The sequence below is a fragment of the Mytilus californianus genome, unplaced genomic scaffold (assembly GCF_021869535.1).
Source record: "Mytilus californianus isolate M0D057914Y unplaced genomic scaffold, xbMytCali1.0.p SCAF_8, whole genome shotgun sequence".
Lineage (NCBI taxonomy): Eukaryota > Metazoa > Mollusca > Bivalvia > Mytilida > Mytilidae > Mytilus > Mytilus californianus.
Window position 1 is genome coordinate 28497501 of NW_026262734.1, and position 17457 is coordinate 28514957.

Below are 17457 nucleotides of genomic sequence, written 5' to 3' on the forward strand. Positions count from 1 at the left end.
TAAACACAATAAAATATCTATGAATATTAAATTTCTCCACAAAAGAGGCGTGGTTTGTGAAACAGCTGTTTTTACAAAGTGCATCCTTAATAGCCAAAATTAAATGATGTACTATTGTAAATAAAGGCAACAGTAGTATACTCTGTTCAATAGTCATAAATCGATTTAACTGAAATCCGAGTCACAAACCAAAACCGAGGGAACACATCAACTATAAGAGGAAAACAACGGAACAACATAAACACTGAACTGTTACAAAACAAACGCCAACATACATAGAAACGTAAAATAAATTTGTATGAAAAAAAGAAAAGTACTAATTGGTTTATTGTCACTGAAGCAGCATTTTTTATTAGAATAGATTGACCATAATATATGGCTGCATAACGTCCAGCATCATCGTGTATATTCAGGACGAAAACACGTAAATGAGATATGAATATACCTTGCTTTATACTAAACAAGAACGTTGAATCGAGTGTTTATACAGGGTAACAGTTTCCAGGAAACCATATAACCCTTCTCTGAATCCGAGCCTTTAAGTCCTTACTCTAAATCATAAATGCAGTGTGCCTGATGGAGAAGTAGATAATACCAAGTCTAAAGTCGTTGTTTTTTCATGATTGATAATCAAAATAGCTGGAACAAATTTTATCGGAACAAATTTTATCACATCTGAATATATATTTTCATTTACAAACATTCGATTCTATACTTTGTTTTAGGCATTCAAATATACAGATGAATAAAATGAGATCATATGGATTATTGCGGTAGTCCCAACAAAACAAAACAAATGATGTTTAATATTTTGTTTAAGCGTTGTTTAAATACGATTACATTCAATTATACGTAAACCATATAAATTTTTATTTTGATAATTACTGCTTGTTTTCCCACTTGTAGTTAATTTTTCTGTTTGGTGTGTGAACAATAAGATAAATTTGGCAATACGCCAATGAAATAGCAAACCAACAACACAAATAGTTTAAACATATATAGGTCAATATTCAATCTTAAAAAAAAGACCGGTGTCAATACAATATATTAAGATCGAAATGTGCTTTATCAATCTACTGAAGTAATCTTTTTTCTTCCGTTTATCATAGTGTTATAGGGAGATTTTTTGTTTGAACACCTAGGTTCGCCCCCAGTTTATCGGGTTCGTGTTGCTCAGTCTTAGTTTTCTATTTAGTTTTTTGTGGAATTGTCTTTTCTGTTTGCTTTTCGTCGTTTTTCTATTATTACCATGGTCTTGCCAAGTTCTTTTCGACAACAGAGTTTTTAATTTCCCTTTGGTATCTTCCGCCTCTTTCTTACACCATGAATATGATACAATGTCACTGTCCTTATATTATTTTTTAAATCGGAATCGTATTATTAAATGGCTGCAAAAGTATTTTTATATTTTGTATCTCGGTTGAATTGCCCATATTTGACGCCTGATTACCGCAATAGCTTGTAAAAATGAAATAAAATTGTTATAAATTTCATGCGCCCGAAGCGCTTTTCTGGATTTACCTTCATCGAGAACGCTCAAAGCCGAATATATGAAAGCCAAGGATGTATAAGAACCGAAACAGTTGAAGAGCTATATAACCAAGTTATAGTCATCGTTTCCTACGTTTTTCAGGAATGTAACTTTATTTTGTATTTCATATTATTGAATTGATGTTATTGAACTTATATTTTGTTACGTTTTCAAAGCTTATGGTTATTTCCGATCTGAACAGTTAAAACAAAGTTTTATTCGTTAATGTGTTTATTCGTCATGTATTCGTACTTACAGTGAGATGTATCTTGCAGTGGGTTTTATAATTTACATCTTTATAAAAATAGGGAGATGTGGTATGATTGCCAATGCAAGAACTATTCACCAGTGACCGAAGGATGTAAGCACATATAGAGCACTATACAGACGTCAACAATGACTAGCAATAATTTGTTCCAGTTTGCGAATGCGTTCATTCTGGTCCTGCTCTCCGTGTTTTGAAATTTGTTATTCATCCAGTTCTTTTCAATCGTATTTTCTTTTAACCAGAAGTTTGCTGCTCGCTGTCTATCTTTTCACTTTTAGCGATAGCCTTTTCACCTTTAAGTTCAATTATTTCCGCAGATTAACAATTTACAATTTCTTCTAGTTTTCGAATACGCTTATTCTGGTGATGAAAAATGCTTGAGTGATTTGATATTTGCTATTCATCTAGATCTCAAGGTTCGCAAATCACTCAAATGAGTAACTAACTAACAGGAATGCTTCAAAAGACATTCGGCCAGTTGTATTTTATTGGATCCATAATTTTCCATGGCGTCCATTTTAGAATATGTAATAATTGTGTTGAGAAAATTGTCATATTTTAATACGCCTGTGTTAATTCTTAACAGCATATATTCTTATGTTTGGTTGGATTAGTATTTCTTGAAGGTTGTTTAAAATCAATTTGATGTACTCCACCAAAATGTTGTCGTTTTGACAAGTAGGGGGTTCCATTTCATAGTTTCCCTTTTTTGTAATGACCTTCGATATATAAGATAGTGTGCATGGATCTCCATTGAAATTCTTTTACTTTATTTTCAATGCCCATTTGTTTTAATCCCGACCTCAGATTTCCAAGTAAATTGTTTCAGAATACTTCCTTCCATTTCATTTGACATTTTGGAGATACGTATTTATTTAATAACGTAATACATTTTAGTTTAAGCTTTGATGGTTTTATTATTTGGTTGTTTAAGTTCATAATCTCAAGGTCATTTGATAGCTTTAATTTCATTTCATTATGAGAATTCTGTTTTCCGCAAGATTTCAAAATTTTCACAAAATATATTAGGAATTGCTTGTTTAATTCTGGAAAGTTCAAAAATACAATTTATCCGTTTAATAAACTTCCTATAAATTTCATTGCAGCTAATAAAATCAGTAGTTTTTGAATTCCTTGATAGTTTTGATATCGCTTTTTAAAAATGAAGGGTATACCAAAGGTTTATTTTTGAACAAAATAGAAGAATTCTAAAATATAAAAGTATTTAAAACATCTCTTTTATTGAATGGTGTATCAATAGTTTGTATAAAACCGGACAATGAATTGATAATTCTCGGCCTAGAGGGTTGATTCATGCACCACGTTTTGGCAATGTTAATGTAAAATCAGTTCTAAATAGATAAGACAAATACTCAATACGGTACTAGTTACTAGATTGAAATAAGAGCAGCCTTGAACTGCGTTGTACAATTCAACATGTTGGTTATAACTATAAGTCTTGAATGTCAAACATATCTGTTATCAATTACGTCATCAAAACTTGTGAAAGCTATTCCTTATCTTAAATTTGAATTAACAAGTATGTGCAAGTCGTCCATTCCAAAGTTTTATGGACGTTATCATGAATTAGATGACCGTTATCAATATCTGCGTCACAGATGATAACGAATATGTTCAATTTGTTGTAGCCACAAACTCACCCTCTTTTCCTCAAACAAAACATCGAATGCGATTCAGTATAACCGCCATTTTACTTGGCATGAGAAATATGACTTGCAACTTGTGTAACAGATCACCTGAATTCATGCATAGTTTTGTTTTAAAGTGCTTCGAGAAGGTCTAAATTTCAGTGTTGTTTTCAGTGCCTTCAATGTCTCTATCGTAAACGACCTGTCTATTCTTTGTCCTGCTTAAAACTCATTTATATTAAAACTTTCATCTTTGTTAAAATTTTATGGTTAGCGAGGTTACATGACCTATAAATTTGGTAATGTCGAAGGGTTAGAAAAGAGAAACTTACCATTCCATTATTGTATGATGCCTTATTACTGGATAAGACTCATCAACACATTTTGGATTTAAATGACGAGTTTTACTATTCGGGCAGAATACGCTGACCCGTCCGGGGCATCTATTGAACTTTGGTGAGGTTCGAACTGCTCCATCGTTAGTTTTCTATTTAGTGATTTGTAGGTTGCTTAAGAAATTTTTCTTTTGGCTACGGTATTGACCGTTTTTCTTCGCAGTATGGTTTTTGATTGGCTCCTTGTTATCTTTCCCTTCTTATGGTTCCAACAAGTGAAAATTCTATAAAAAAACATAAAAAAAACATCGACGTTTTACGTTAAGTGTAGACTTCATTCGTCTGCAATAGATTTAATGGGCATCTCAATAAAACATGTATATATTTCCCGGTTTAGACCAATTATATGTTATTCATCGTCTTTTGATGATCAATGTTTATTTGCTGTCTTCGAATCATTTTACGGCGTGAAACCATATTCAAGGATATTTCTTCTACACAATCGGTCATGTAGTAAATATCGATTTCACGACCTACGACCAGTATCATACAATTTGTCGAATGAAGAAATATGCATCCTGCCCAGTGAAATTTTACGTTTTACTAGAACTTAATCCATACCACAGTTGGTGAACTACTCCTCTCCTGGTTGTCATACATAAAATGTTTCGGCATCGACTAATTAACTACTAAATATTTGATAAGTTCTCGTCTAACTAAACATAACGTAAGTTTTTAGTCTCATTTTGTTTGGGTAAGAGTTATGCTAGTTATTAAACATCCAATTTATTGTTTAATTGATTGATGTACATTTAACGCCAAGTTGCAAAAACTTCATTAAATCAGGACGAGAAAAAAAATTGACATTTAACCTAAGTTCTGTAAAGTCAATCAACCGGGTTGAAGGACGGGAGTCTGCCACGGGGATAATATGACATGTTGGATAGTAGCAGAAATTTTGTTTTTCAACAGTACACCTACCGACCCTTCACAATAAATCCAAAACGTTACCAACATTCAACGAGTGTGGAACTCAGTACACGAGGCATCAGATGTAATGTCCACATTCCTACCGGATGTGTGTACGTATCTGTCAAATTGACGCCCGTCATAAGAATTTTTTTAATGCCGAATCGACCACATTTCTTTATGCCTGTCAAACATTGGAGTTTTCATGTATTTATAGATAGTAATATTCCAAATATTTCAAAACTTTCCCGATGGACAAGTAATGATGGTAGAGAAACTAGAAACACGGATCGAAGAGTTAAAAATGTAAATCTTACAATTATTCAGAGAGCACAGGCATAAATAATTTTTATACATTATGAAACATTTGATTTTCCTTATAAAATTCCTTTGGGTAGAATTCGGCAGTGTATTTTTAAGAATTCTTGATTATTTTACGAACAAATATCATCAGGATAGCAGTAAGTTTTTGTTTGACCCCATCGGTAATCGAAATCAAACTCGACACTCAAAGCGAGTACAGTACCACGAGCGATTCTCATAATAACAAACGACAAATTGACTACATTAGATGCACCTTTCAAAAGTATACATTTATAATTACAGTTGCAATCTCATTTTTCAATTCAATTGGTAACCAAGGAAAATGTTTGAAAGAAGTAAATTTAATTCGAAATTGACCAACCAGCAAACATTGATCTACCATTACCGTCGGCAAGTATATAACCGGTATGACCTAATTGCGAATGCGTTCTTACAAATACATTGTCGCCTTTGATAGCAGAAATGACGATTGTTTCGGAAACTTGTAATTGAATATCATGCCCACTGTCAGAATTGATGATACCTATTGTAGAGCCTTGAACATCGGCGTTTTTAACGATTTCAAATGCACCAGTTGTACCAGTCTCTATTCTCAAACTCAGTGTAAATACATACACACCATCAGTTGGCACTGTGAAAATTCCGGAATACGGACTGTAGTCGTTGTTGATGTTTGTCTTTATGACATCAAATATCAAAGTCCGATGAATACCAGCATTGACTTCATTGTGACTCATGTGGGCATAAAAAGCTGTGGTACGAATCGGAGGAGTCTGTGTTATACTTTCAACCAATAGTCTCTTACCTGAAATATATATTTAAGAAAAGAATCATTCAGCGTATTTAAGTACGAATTAAGATGCTAATATTATATATATTTAAATTGGTAGATGTTGTATGATTGCCAATGAGACAACTGTCCACCCGAGTCAAAATTAAAAATTGCAATAAGCATGTTATATGCCACCTTACGGCATTTAACAATGAGAAAAATCCATACCGTAAAATATGCTATAACAGGTCCCGACTTGGAAAATGTGAAACATTTCAAACGAAAAAAATAACGGCCTAATTTATTATAACAAAACAATTTACGAAATTCAAGTATGCCAGACAAGAACCAACGAAAACATCTGTACCACAGGCTCCTGACTTTAAAAAGCCACATAAAGAATGTGGCGGTTTTAAACATATTTAAATCGGATTTGATGTAAATACGTCATAAACAGTCTGAAAAACGCAAGACCTTCAGCAATGCCAAAATATAAGTAAACAGTATCAAAAGGATGTCGGATCATGAGTTCACACAACCAAGTCAGGAATATGACAGTTGTTTTCCATTCGTTTGATGTATCTGAGCTTTTGATTTTGCCATTTGATAAGCGAATTTTCGATTTGAATTTTCCTTGGAGTTCGGTATTTTTGTTATTTTACTTTTTACATATATAGCAATATATATCTAGTTATGTTTTAATTTTTCAGAAAACAAAATCCATGTTAGTACCAATAAAAACAATATTCAAAGAGTTTACTACTGTGTTAATTTGAAAAAACTTTAAAAATAAGTTTATTCAAAGGATCAATTAGTTTAAACGGATCGTGACTAAATTTACGGACTTTTTAAACAACGTCACCATAAAAATTAAAATGTGATATCCTGCTTCTTAATTTACAGGAACTAATTAATCGCATATTCAGAAAGACATGTTAATGCGATATTAAAAGGAACCATGCTGTGTACTGGACCGACACGCTCAGCGATTTTAACGTAATAGTTCACAAGGTAATATTCTAGAGGAAGACATATTACGCTACACAGACACATTGTTTGGACACCGAGACGATCAGTCTTTACTCTTACTCCGTTATACCGCATGCACAGTGGAGAAGTAGAAAGTTTCAATGTTGAAGTTTTCGGTTTTGACCAGCCGGGGATCGAACCCACAACTTCCCGCACATGAGGTGAGCACACGACGATGAGACCACAGAAGTGGTAGAAGCAATTTGGAAATGTTTGGTGGTTAATTGAGCAACTTGTCTGAATTTTTCAAAATTTTCTATGCAATTTTGTGCCGTAATGATTTTTACCTGTAACTTGTCTGATTGTTAAAGGGGTGACAAAGAAAGGCTTTTTAAACACATCTCCCATTTTGACCCCTAGACAACTGTTTGATAACATGTTAGTTATGATACGACAGGTTTCAAACGGCTTATTTCGAATCTATTCAAGCAAATAATTTATAAAAAAAATCTTTCCAACACCTCATTAACAAATTATTGGAAAAATAATCTATTATACAACCAGTCAAACAATAGACTATTTTCATATTACCTACTTTTGACTTCGGATTATAATATTTGTCGACTGGTTACCTTGGACATCATGGTACCAAGTCAGGTAAGAGCAAACTAAAGAAGTAAAACCAAGCGTTCAATCGGTACAATTTTGGGGGAAAATTACCTGCTTAACATTTTTTTTTCACTACAAAATCATCGGAAAACAATAAACTTTCCCCTCAAATTACACCGATTATATGTTTGATTTTACTTATTTGGGTTGCTCTTACTTGACCGAGTACCATGATGTCCAAGGGAACCAGTCGACAAATTATATAATCCGGAGTCAAAAGTCGGTAATATGAAAATAGTCTATTGGCAGATAATGTTAGAACTTGCATTGGTCTCAGTTTTGCAAAATTTTAGAGCATAACATCTGCCAACATGACAAACCTTTTCACTTATAAATAGTAATCCAAAATAGGAGTATTCGTGAACAGGATGCATACAGTATACAAATTTTTTGAGGTGTAAATGGGTAACAAATAAATTGAGCGCTATTGTTAAGACCTAAATGGCGTCAAGTAGGAATATGAAACGCGTGTGTAGTAGTTAACTGATAAATCACGGGATACAAACCGAATAAAGCATCTTCTAATTGAACAAAAATGAAAATGATATACTGTACTACTTAGTAAATGCAAAAAACATAATGTAATGTACATACTGTTATTCTTCTTTTCAACAATCGCCATTTCATCGTCTTTCCCTTTATTGGTATCCACAGAATTATCTATTTTGCGATCGTCATATTTCTGCAAGAGTTTCGATAAAGTTTCTTTCATTTCAATAATTTCATTCTCCTTTTTTCGATTCTCAATTTTGACATAGCTAATTTCATCTGTTAACTCAATTATTTCCTGTTTTTGAATATTCACTGTATTCTCCAGATTACGAATTCTCTCATTCTGTTCTCGTAATAATTTCTCCATGTTTTGGAATTTGGTGTTCATTTGAATTTCCAGTTCGTCCAGAGTAGCATTAGAGTAACAAATCATAATAAGCAACAAAGCTAACGAAAACATTTTTCACATGTATTGAGCCTGTTTAGTGCACAGGAATTGTTAGTTTTACAAATAGATAAGATCTGAGAAATTTGGTTCAAAGATTAACTAGTACATATTACAGATCACCAATAGCGCGGTCACCGTAACGCAAATTATTGTGATTTATAAATTATATAGATTTCATGCAGGTAAATGTACAATGCTGCTTATAAATAGTCAAAGAGCCAATCATATTTTTGCTAGCCTTAAGAAATTCAGGGATTGCAATGAGTTCCTTCGAGGTGTATTTTGGGGGAAGGGATACTTGAATGTTTTATATATGGTTTCATCGAATATCTTTTAAAAAAATAAACCCTATTCGTGTTTCATTTACCTGAGTGTTACAGCGGATTAAAAGTTGAATAACTTGATTGGGATTTTATCTTTGAGAATAGGAAAATTCGAACTGTTCACGACCATATCAAAATACAATGACTCATGCCTTGTCATAGCAACACCACGTCTCAATGGTCCCTTACTGTGGCAAACGATTACCTTGTTTTACATGTAAGAAGTACTTCCCTTCCCGAATTCACGATTCTCTTCGGAATAAAGAATAAATGATATTATGATGAAACAGTTTTAGTCCTTAAGTTATTCGATAAGTATTTTTACTCATATTCACCATGTATGTTTGTTTTGTAAGGTTGTAAACGAGAGGGGGTAGAAAAAGACAGAGGTCGAGAATCTGTATGCTAGTGTATGGAACACTTAGAAAATTTATGTTTGAAAAGAGCTTTTGTATGTACATGATTATGCAGCAAAGAAAACATTTTTGTCAAATATCAGTTCAACACACCTCTATGCAATTCTGTCGATAAGTTATAAAAATAAGACAATACGTATTGTATGTATATTACAAATAACATAGTTTAACAAATATTTTTTTTGATGGATGACCGTGGTTTCAAAATAACTTTCAATCAGTATGTATACAGACGTCTAAATTGCATTTAATTGATAAATTCAACAACACTTACCGTTATCTTGATGATATTTTTTCGTTAAATAATCAAGAATTTTCTCAATATACTGCCGAAATTTACCCCAAGGATCTTACTTTAAATAAATCAAATTTAAACGGTAACAACTGGCCTTTCCTAGATTTAGATATTTCGGTTTTACACGGGAAACTCCACACTAAAATTTACGACAAAAGGGACGATTTTTCGTTCCCTATTGTTAATTTTCCCTTTTTGGATGGTGATGTTCCTTTGGCCCCATCTTACGGTGTTTATATTTCACAACTCGTTCGCTATGCCCGTGTCTGTTGTGACGTTTTTGATTTTAACGAACGTAATCTATGTATTACTGGTAAAATATTTAGCCAGGGATTTCGTTACCACAAATTACTTAAAACCTTTACGAAATTCTTCCACAGATATAAAGATTTTGGATAAAAATTCAATGTTGGTTTTGAAGTTTGGTTGTACCTGTAGAAAACTTATTTTAAACGGGATTGCACATCCTCATTTTAACGGCAATATTGTTTACCGTGCCCGGAAATTTAGAAACGATCCTGGTAAGCTTATCGATCCTTTAAATAAAGTTATTCTAAGAGGTTACCAATTCAACACTGTAATTAGATCATTAAATATTGTTTTTATTGGTACTAATATTGATTTTGTTATCAGTAAATTAAAAGCAAACTAAATATTATTGTTATATACATATACACATTCATAGATCTACAATCTGTCGATACCTGTATCTTGGCATTGCACAAGGTCATGTTTTTCTCTGACTGTTTATGACATCTTTACACTAAATCCATTGGATGTTGGATGTGTACGGATTGAGAATTACGTCTTAGATGCATGATTGTTTTTATTAGTTGTTAGTGGCTTTGAACTAGCTGTCAGTAACTGCGAGTACTTTCAGATCTGTACTTAGTGTCTTTTTGTTGTTTGGATGTACAAGTACCCGGCCACGTCCACTTGTATTTGTAGTATTTGTATTTTTATCCATCTGATGAGTTAAGCCTCTTTCAACTGATTTTTATAGTTCGTTCTTATGTTGTACTGTTACACCACTGTCCCAGGTTAGGGGAGGGTTGGCACCCGCTAACATGTTTAACCCCGCCACATTCTGTATGTATGTGCCTGTCCCAAGTCAGGAGCCTGCAATTCAGTGGTTGTCGTTTGTTTATGTGTTACATATTTGTTTTTCGTTCATTTTTTGTACATAAATTAGGCCGTTAGTTTTCTCGTTTGAATTGTTTTACATTGTCATTTCGGGGCCTTTTATAGCTGACTGTGCGGTATGGGCTTTGCTCATTGTTGAAGGCCGTACGGTGACCTATAGTTGTTAATTTCTGTGTCATTTGGTCTCTTGTGGAGAGTTGTCTCATTGGCAATCATACCACATCTTTTTTTATTGTAAATAAACGATTGGTTTTGTCAACTTTATCATCGTAAGAAGAGTAACATGTCTACTGTTCCCGCTTGACCACTTCACACTGTATGGTCAAATTCCATGATAAGATATACTTCTTAGTAGCTTTTGATGACATATAATTTATATCTGGAATGTTGACCAATCGGAAAGATTACATGTCTTTTTGGCATATATAGAATTATCCACATCTGTGGGAGAAAATTCATGTTTACAACTATTAAAGTTGAAATCATCTCTTCGAAAGTTTTTTGGATGCTTTCATAACTTAGTTTACCATTACGAAATATGTGTTTCACATATTTGTTTCATTTGTCATAGTAACAATCTTGTCCTGTAGCTTTTGACTTTTCGTCACCGGGTTTTACTTGTCATCAGAATCTCGACGGATACTCCTAGTGGAGTAACTACTTACTCGCTTGGGACACTTTCCTTCGCCCGTACAATATAGAGCAATTGAATATCAAACTCATTTATTTCAAATTAATTTGAAATTAACCATCTAGATGAAAGATTACTATCACCTTGAGAGTCAAAATTGAATGAGATATCACAAAAACTTAATCCCCTTGGTTTGCAGTAAAAACGACGGTTCCGACCACCTGATCCTCTGCGCTGGTATCTATCAATACTACAACAAATGTGCCTTCAAAAACTGCATTTTTAGTTATTTTGTACAGCACACTCATACATTTATTGTAAAGACATGAGTACCCTCATATGGAACCGTAAAATTCCGGTAATGCACTATATGCACCATAACCTCCATATATGTTCGTTTTCACAACGTCAAATATTATGGTTTGATGTTGAACTGGGCTACTATCCGATTTACTCATGTATGCATAAAATGCTGCCATAGGTGAATTCGCTGGCAAACCTTATTTGGTATGATATTTGTTGAAGACTATGTGTACCGAAAATGTTTATTTAATCCATAACACAGTTTCACGCTTTAGTGTTCAGGCGGTAAATTCAAGAATTACCCATAGTTTATAGTGGGGTTTTGTATTGTGTTTTTATTGTTGTTGTATGTGTTTTTCATATTATTTTAGTTTCCATGGTCTGTGTTGTTTCCCTCACTAACGGCTATGTCAATCATTTGTCCAGAAAAAATTAACACTCTTGGCCATGTAAAGGAATAAATAATCTTTTGTAACTCTAATCGATAGATTAAAGCATTCCCTACAGGTAGAAAGAGACATTGTGCTATCCGCTATTGATTATGCGTTATCACCGACTTGAACTTATTATTATATTTAAACAATAGTAACATGAAAGATAAAATACAAAATACAAAAAAACCAACATGATTGAAACATCTTTTTTATTTATACTGTGTCATAGATCAAACTTATTCGTTCAGTATATATTTACTTGTTTGTGTGTATTGTCTTTTTGATCGAGTTAAGCCATTTCAATTGATATTTTATTGTGTGTCTTTTTATGTTGTAATGTTATACCACTGTTTCAGGTTAGAGTGAAGGTTGGTGCTTGTTAAAACGTTTCAACCCGCTGCATTTTCATACATCTGTCCTAAGTCAGGTGCCTGTTGTTCAGTGGTTGTCGTTTGATGGTGTGGTTCATAAGTGTTTCTCGTTTCTCGTTTTTTATATAGATCAGACCGTTGGTTTTCCTGTTTGAATTGTTTTACACTAGTCTTTTTGGGGCCCTTTATAGCTTGCTGTTCGGTGGGAACCAAGGCTCCTTGTTGAAGGCCGTACTTTGACCTATAATTGTTCACTTTTTACACATTGTGACTTGGATAGTTATTTGCACTCATACCACATCTTCTTATTTATATGACGGATGTAAATGGTGAAGTAGGAACTGCTTATCTTTCCGGCGTACTTGGATTTACCATGTTTTTGTAGGATTTGTATTGCTATTGAATATACAGTTTTCAACAACAGACAGATGTTTACACAAAATATGAAGTTAATTAATCGTCTCAAGTCTACCAATGTTATTATTAAATGAAACTAACACAATTAAATATCTGCAATCTACACCAAATTCTCCGAATTCTCCAAATTACAATAACAACATAAAGATATGACATTAGACAAGGATGTCGACTTGGGGAAGTCACACAGAATGTGGCGGGGTTTAACTAGTGTTTTAAGATCTCATCCCCTTTTTTTAATCTCGATCATAAAAACATGAAGTACAGGGAAAGCAATTAACTCTAAAAATAGCGGTAACGAAAACACAACACAATCCAAAAATTATAGAGTAATATTGAAGTGCAGTAAATGAAACCAAGCTGAGCGTACTTATCCTGCTGTTTTGAAATCATGCCGTCCTACACTCAATATGGGTTACTGTACTTCCTAGAAGATGGCAACATACATGCGGTTGCGTTATGAACAGTACATAAAGACATAATTTCGTGCAATGTCCAACACAAAATATTCACAATAGAGAAAAAAGAAACACTGTATAGTTTCTATAACTACCAATAAGCGAAATGTTTATACAAGAAAGAACAAGGCACAGTGATTTAAAATCGGCATCATAATCATTACCTTAATCGATAGGGCTATTAAGTCTATGAGAAAATAATGAAAACTTCTTAGCTAAATACCACTTTTAAGTCTTACTTTTTTATTTTGTGTTTGTTAGCTGTGGTGTTGTCTATTGATTTATTATTTTAGGTTGCAATCGTTTATTTTAGATTAACCATCCAGCGAAAGTTGACTGTCCATTTTCATCATTAACTACATCTCCTTTATGACTCAATGTGGGATGGGTTTTTACGAAAACTATATCCCCTTGGTTTGCTGTAATAACAATGGTTCCAGCCACCTGGCTGTGTACGTTTGACCCCTCCAATATTCCAACGAACGTGCCTTCAGAATCGCCATTTTTAGTAATAACGTATGATCCGAATGAATGAGATTGAACACGTAAACTTAGTGTAAAGACATAAATGCCATCGAATGGAACCGTAAAAATTCCGGAAAAGGCACTATAACCACCATTACCTCCATTAATGTTCGTTTTCACGACGTCAAATACTAAGGTTTGATGTTGACCCAGATTACTAGCCGTCGTACTCATTTGCGCATAAAATGCTACTGTACGTGAACTGGTTTGAGTAGTAGAAATACTTATTGGAAGCAGTCTTTTATCTAAAAAAAAAAAGAAGAAAAATAGAAATGAAAAACATTTAAAAGGATTCATTTAATATTTTATACTGGTCGGTGAACAGCTGTCTTCTAATAAGGATATTAATGTCTGTTTGGGTTGCTCACTATAACGGAACTATATACAACTTCATAGAACCGGGAGGTTAAGCTAGCTATTAAACCAGGTTTAACCCATCATTTTCTTCGGGAAATGCCTGTACCAAGTTAGGAATTCAGTTGACTGCCAGTTGTTCCGTTGGTTTTAATGGTCGAGCGATTTGTTATGTCAGTTTTTTTTTTGGACTTCCCCTTTTTGAATTTACCTTGGAGTTACTTTTGTTTTGTTACATCTTTACACACAAAGTGCCGCATGAGGTATTGCGATTGCATTTTTGCGTTAATCGTCCGTCTTAGGGTGTTTAAAGTTGCACCCAATGTATCCGCCGTCTTAGCAACATGATAATAATTGAGGTTCTTTACAAAAAATTACGCAGGCAAAGCAAACAAATAAAAAAAGTCCAAAAGTAACTGATGTGGGCCAATTGTTACCCAAGCAGTATGGAATGTAATTCATTTCTGTTGTATACCCTTGTTGAACTGTGATTGGCGAATTCTTTGTATCACTATCAAACGTTGACAAAATCTCTTATTAAAAAACGTTGATCTAAAAAACTATTATCACTCAATTATGACACAACACTATTATGACACAACATAAGTTTTACAGTCCCATAACGAAATAGTTGACCGATACGTCGTGTCAGTGTCTCATATCAATGGCGACGTTTTTTCGCGGTCTTAGATCTTTGGTACTAATTTAGTCGTCAGATCTGTTATTCTACCAAATGCGTCCCATTTCTGACTGACAAAGTGTGGATTTGCATGGCGGGTAAATCATGCATAAGAGGAAACGCTTATTTGTCAACACACATGGTCTCGCTTCTTCATGCGATTCCATCAGTATAAAAAGAAGATGTGGTATGATTGCCAATGAGACAACTCTCCACAAGAGACCAAATGACACAGAAATTAACAACTATAGGTCACCGTACGGCCTTCAATAATGAGCAGAGCCCATACCGCACAGTCAGCTATAAAAGGCCCCGAAATGACAATGTAAAACAATTCAAACGAGAAAACTAACGGCCTAATTTATGTACAAAAAATGAACGAAAAACAAATGTGTAACACATAAACAAACGACAACCACTGAATTACATGCTCCTGACTTGGGACAGGCACATACATAGAGAATGTGGCGGGGTTAAACATGTTAGCGGGATCCCAACCCTCCCCCCTAACCTGGGACAGTGGTGTAATAGGTTTGTTTGTTACCTTGATTTGTCTCTTTTTACTCGATAAACGAGATTTGAACATCGGTAAACTACTGTCACCTTAATTTGGTAACTTTTGATTACCAAGGAGTTTATTAACTGGTGTTATCTTCTCATAGTCTTATATTGCCAGTTTGGTCAAAGTTTGCATATAATCATATAGAAAATTTATACTTCGTTGACAATTTTAACTTGACGTTCGTCTAAATCTATGAAATCTACGAACATTAGTATCTAACGAATAAAAATAAATCCACAATAATAAATGATTTAGTAAATAAATAAAAGAATTAGAAAAAAAGCTTTGTCAAAGGTGCATATGATTAATGATTTATTGTTGTGATGTACATACTGTTATTCTTCTTTACATTCATCGCCATTTCATCGTCTTTCCCTCCACTGTAATTCACAGTATTTTTATCTTTTTCATCGCCATAATTCTGCAAGAGCTTCGATATTGTTTCTTTCATTTTAACAATTTCTTTCTGTTTTTTGCCATTTTCAATTTTGACATTGCCAAGTTCACCTGTTAACTCGTTTATTTCCACTTTTTGTATATTCACTGTATTCTCCAGATTACGAATTCTTTCATTCTGTTCTCGTAACAATGCGTCCATGTTTTGGAATTTAACGTTCATTCGACTTTCCAGTTCGTCCAAAGTAGCATTAGAGTAACAGATCATTATCAGCAAGAAAGCTAGCGAAAATATGTTTTCCCACATATTGATAAATAAGGCGATTTGATATGATTGCCAACAAACTAACTATCGACCAAAGTCCAAATGACGTAGATGTAAGCACTTATATGTCAATGCGAGCATTTTTGGTGCACAGAAATTGTAAGATTTCCAAATAGATAAGATTTTTGGTTCAAAGACAACCCGTCATTGAATTCGTACACATTAAAGATTATCAATAGCGTTAACAAACAAACCAGATACGCACAGTATTACAATATAAAAAGGATACCGATTTCTGACATTTAATACTATTGTTCCTTTCAAAAGGTACACGGCTGCTAAGCCAATCATATTCGACATTTCCAAGCCTCATAAATAAAGTGGATTTAAATGAATACCTTCGAGGTATAGCTTGGGTAAGGGAGACTTGCATGATTTTTTGGTATAATATCTATGAAAAAATACCCTGTTCATGTTTCTGTTTAAAATAATAAAAAAAAAATAATACAGTGGATTGGAGTTTTATAACTAGATTGCGATGATATTTTAGCTTAAGGAAAATGTCTTTTTAAGACAAGATCTAAAGGCTTCCCGGAATCATGCCTTGTCATGGCAGCATGTCTCAGTGGCTCCTTACTGCGACGAATAAGTACTTTGTATTATATAGGAAGTAGTCAAATTCCCAAAATCACTAACCACTTCTCACTAACGCGTACTTGTATATGATAATATGATAATTTATGGTATTTTTTTCTTTAATTTGTAATAAGTATTTTTCTCATATTTAACAAATGGGATTGATATGTAGTCTTGTAAGCTTGGTTTTGGAAAGACCTTAAGATTTTGTATGTACATGAATTTTCCATTTTTTTAAATCAGAATGCAGCGGAGATAAAAGACCATTTGAAAATAAAAGTGCAACACACATGTAATTCAATTCTCACTTCAAATAATGGGTATAAGACAGTATACATAAGGCAGTATACAAGGTAAATATGCTAGATATACTTACTGAAGGTGTAACGAGATGAGTAAAGCACTTAATTTTCGTCTTGACAACATTTATGTACGTTTCGGCAATAAAGTTTATCGACAGATTGTAGGTATCCCTATGGGCACCAATTTTCATCTTTAATAGCAGACTTATTCCTTTACTGTTATGAATCACAGCTTATGTCCAAACTCAGTAAAGAAACGTCTAAATTCCATTTAATTGATAAACACTTACCGTTATCTTGATGATATTTTTTCGTTAAATAATCAAGAATTCTCTAACTTTACTGCTGAAATTTACACAAAGGAACTTACTTTAAATAAATCTAATATCAACAGCAATAACTGTCAATTCCTAGATTTAGATATTTCAGTATTACGCCAGAAACTCTACACAAACATTTATGACAAAAGGGATAATTTTTCTTTCCCTACTTTTAATTTTCCCTTTTTAGACGGTGATTAT

The 17457-nt window shown here is 33.5% G+C and overlaps 1 protein-coding gene across 1 annotated transcript; it reads right to left on the minus strand.

The window, feature by feature from the left end:
- Positions 1-11413: 11413 nt before the first annotated feature.
- Positions 11414-16001, minus strand: LOC127711971 (uncharacterized). The gene is made up of 3 exons (XM_052218128.1): positions 15815-16001; positions 13841-13987; positions 11414-11484 (listed from the first exon to the last, which is right to left on the minus strand). The coding sequence occupies exons 1-3, from the start codon at positions 15999-16001 to the stop codon at positions 11414-11416; spliced, it is 405 nt and encodes a 134-aa protein (XP_052074088.1).
- Positions 16002-17457: the final 1456 nt, after the last annotated feature.

Bases quoted from the DNA above. Each gene is read 5' to 3' on its own strand.
- LOC127711971 (XM_052218128.1), bottom strand. From the start codon at position 16,001: ATGATCTGTTACTCTAATGCTACTTTGGACGAACTGGAAAGTCGAATG. The intron at 13,988-15,814 runs GCAAAAAACAGA...TTTTTTTTTTAG, and splicing joins CAATGTCAAAATTGAAAATG to ATAAAAGACTGCTTCCAATA. The intron at 11,485-13,840 runs GTAATGGTGGTT...CATTTGTTGTAG, and splicing joins GAAAACGAACATTAATGGAG to TATTGATAGATACCAGCGCA.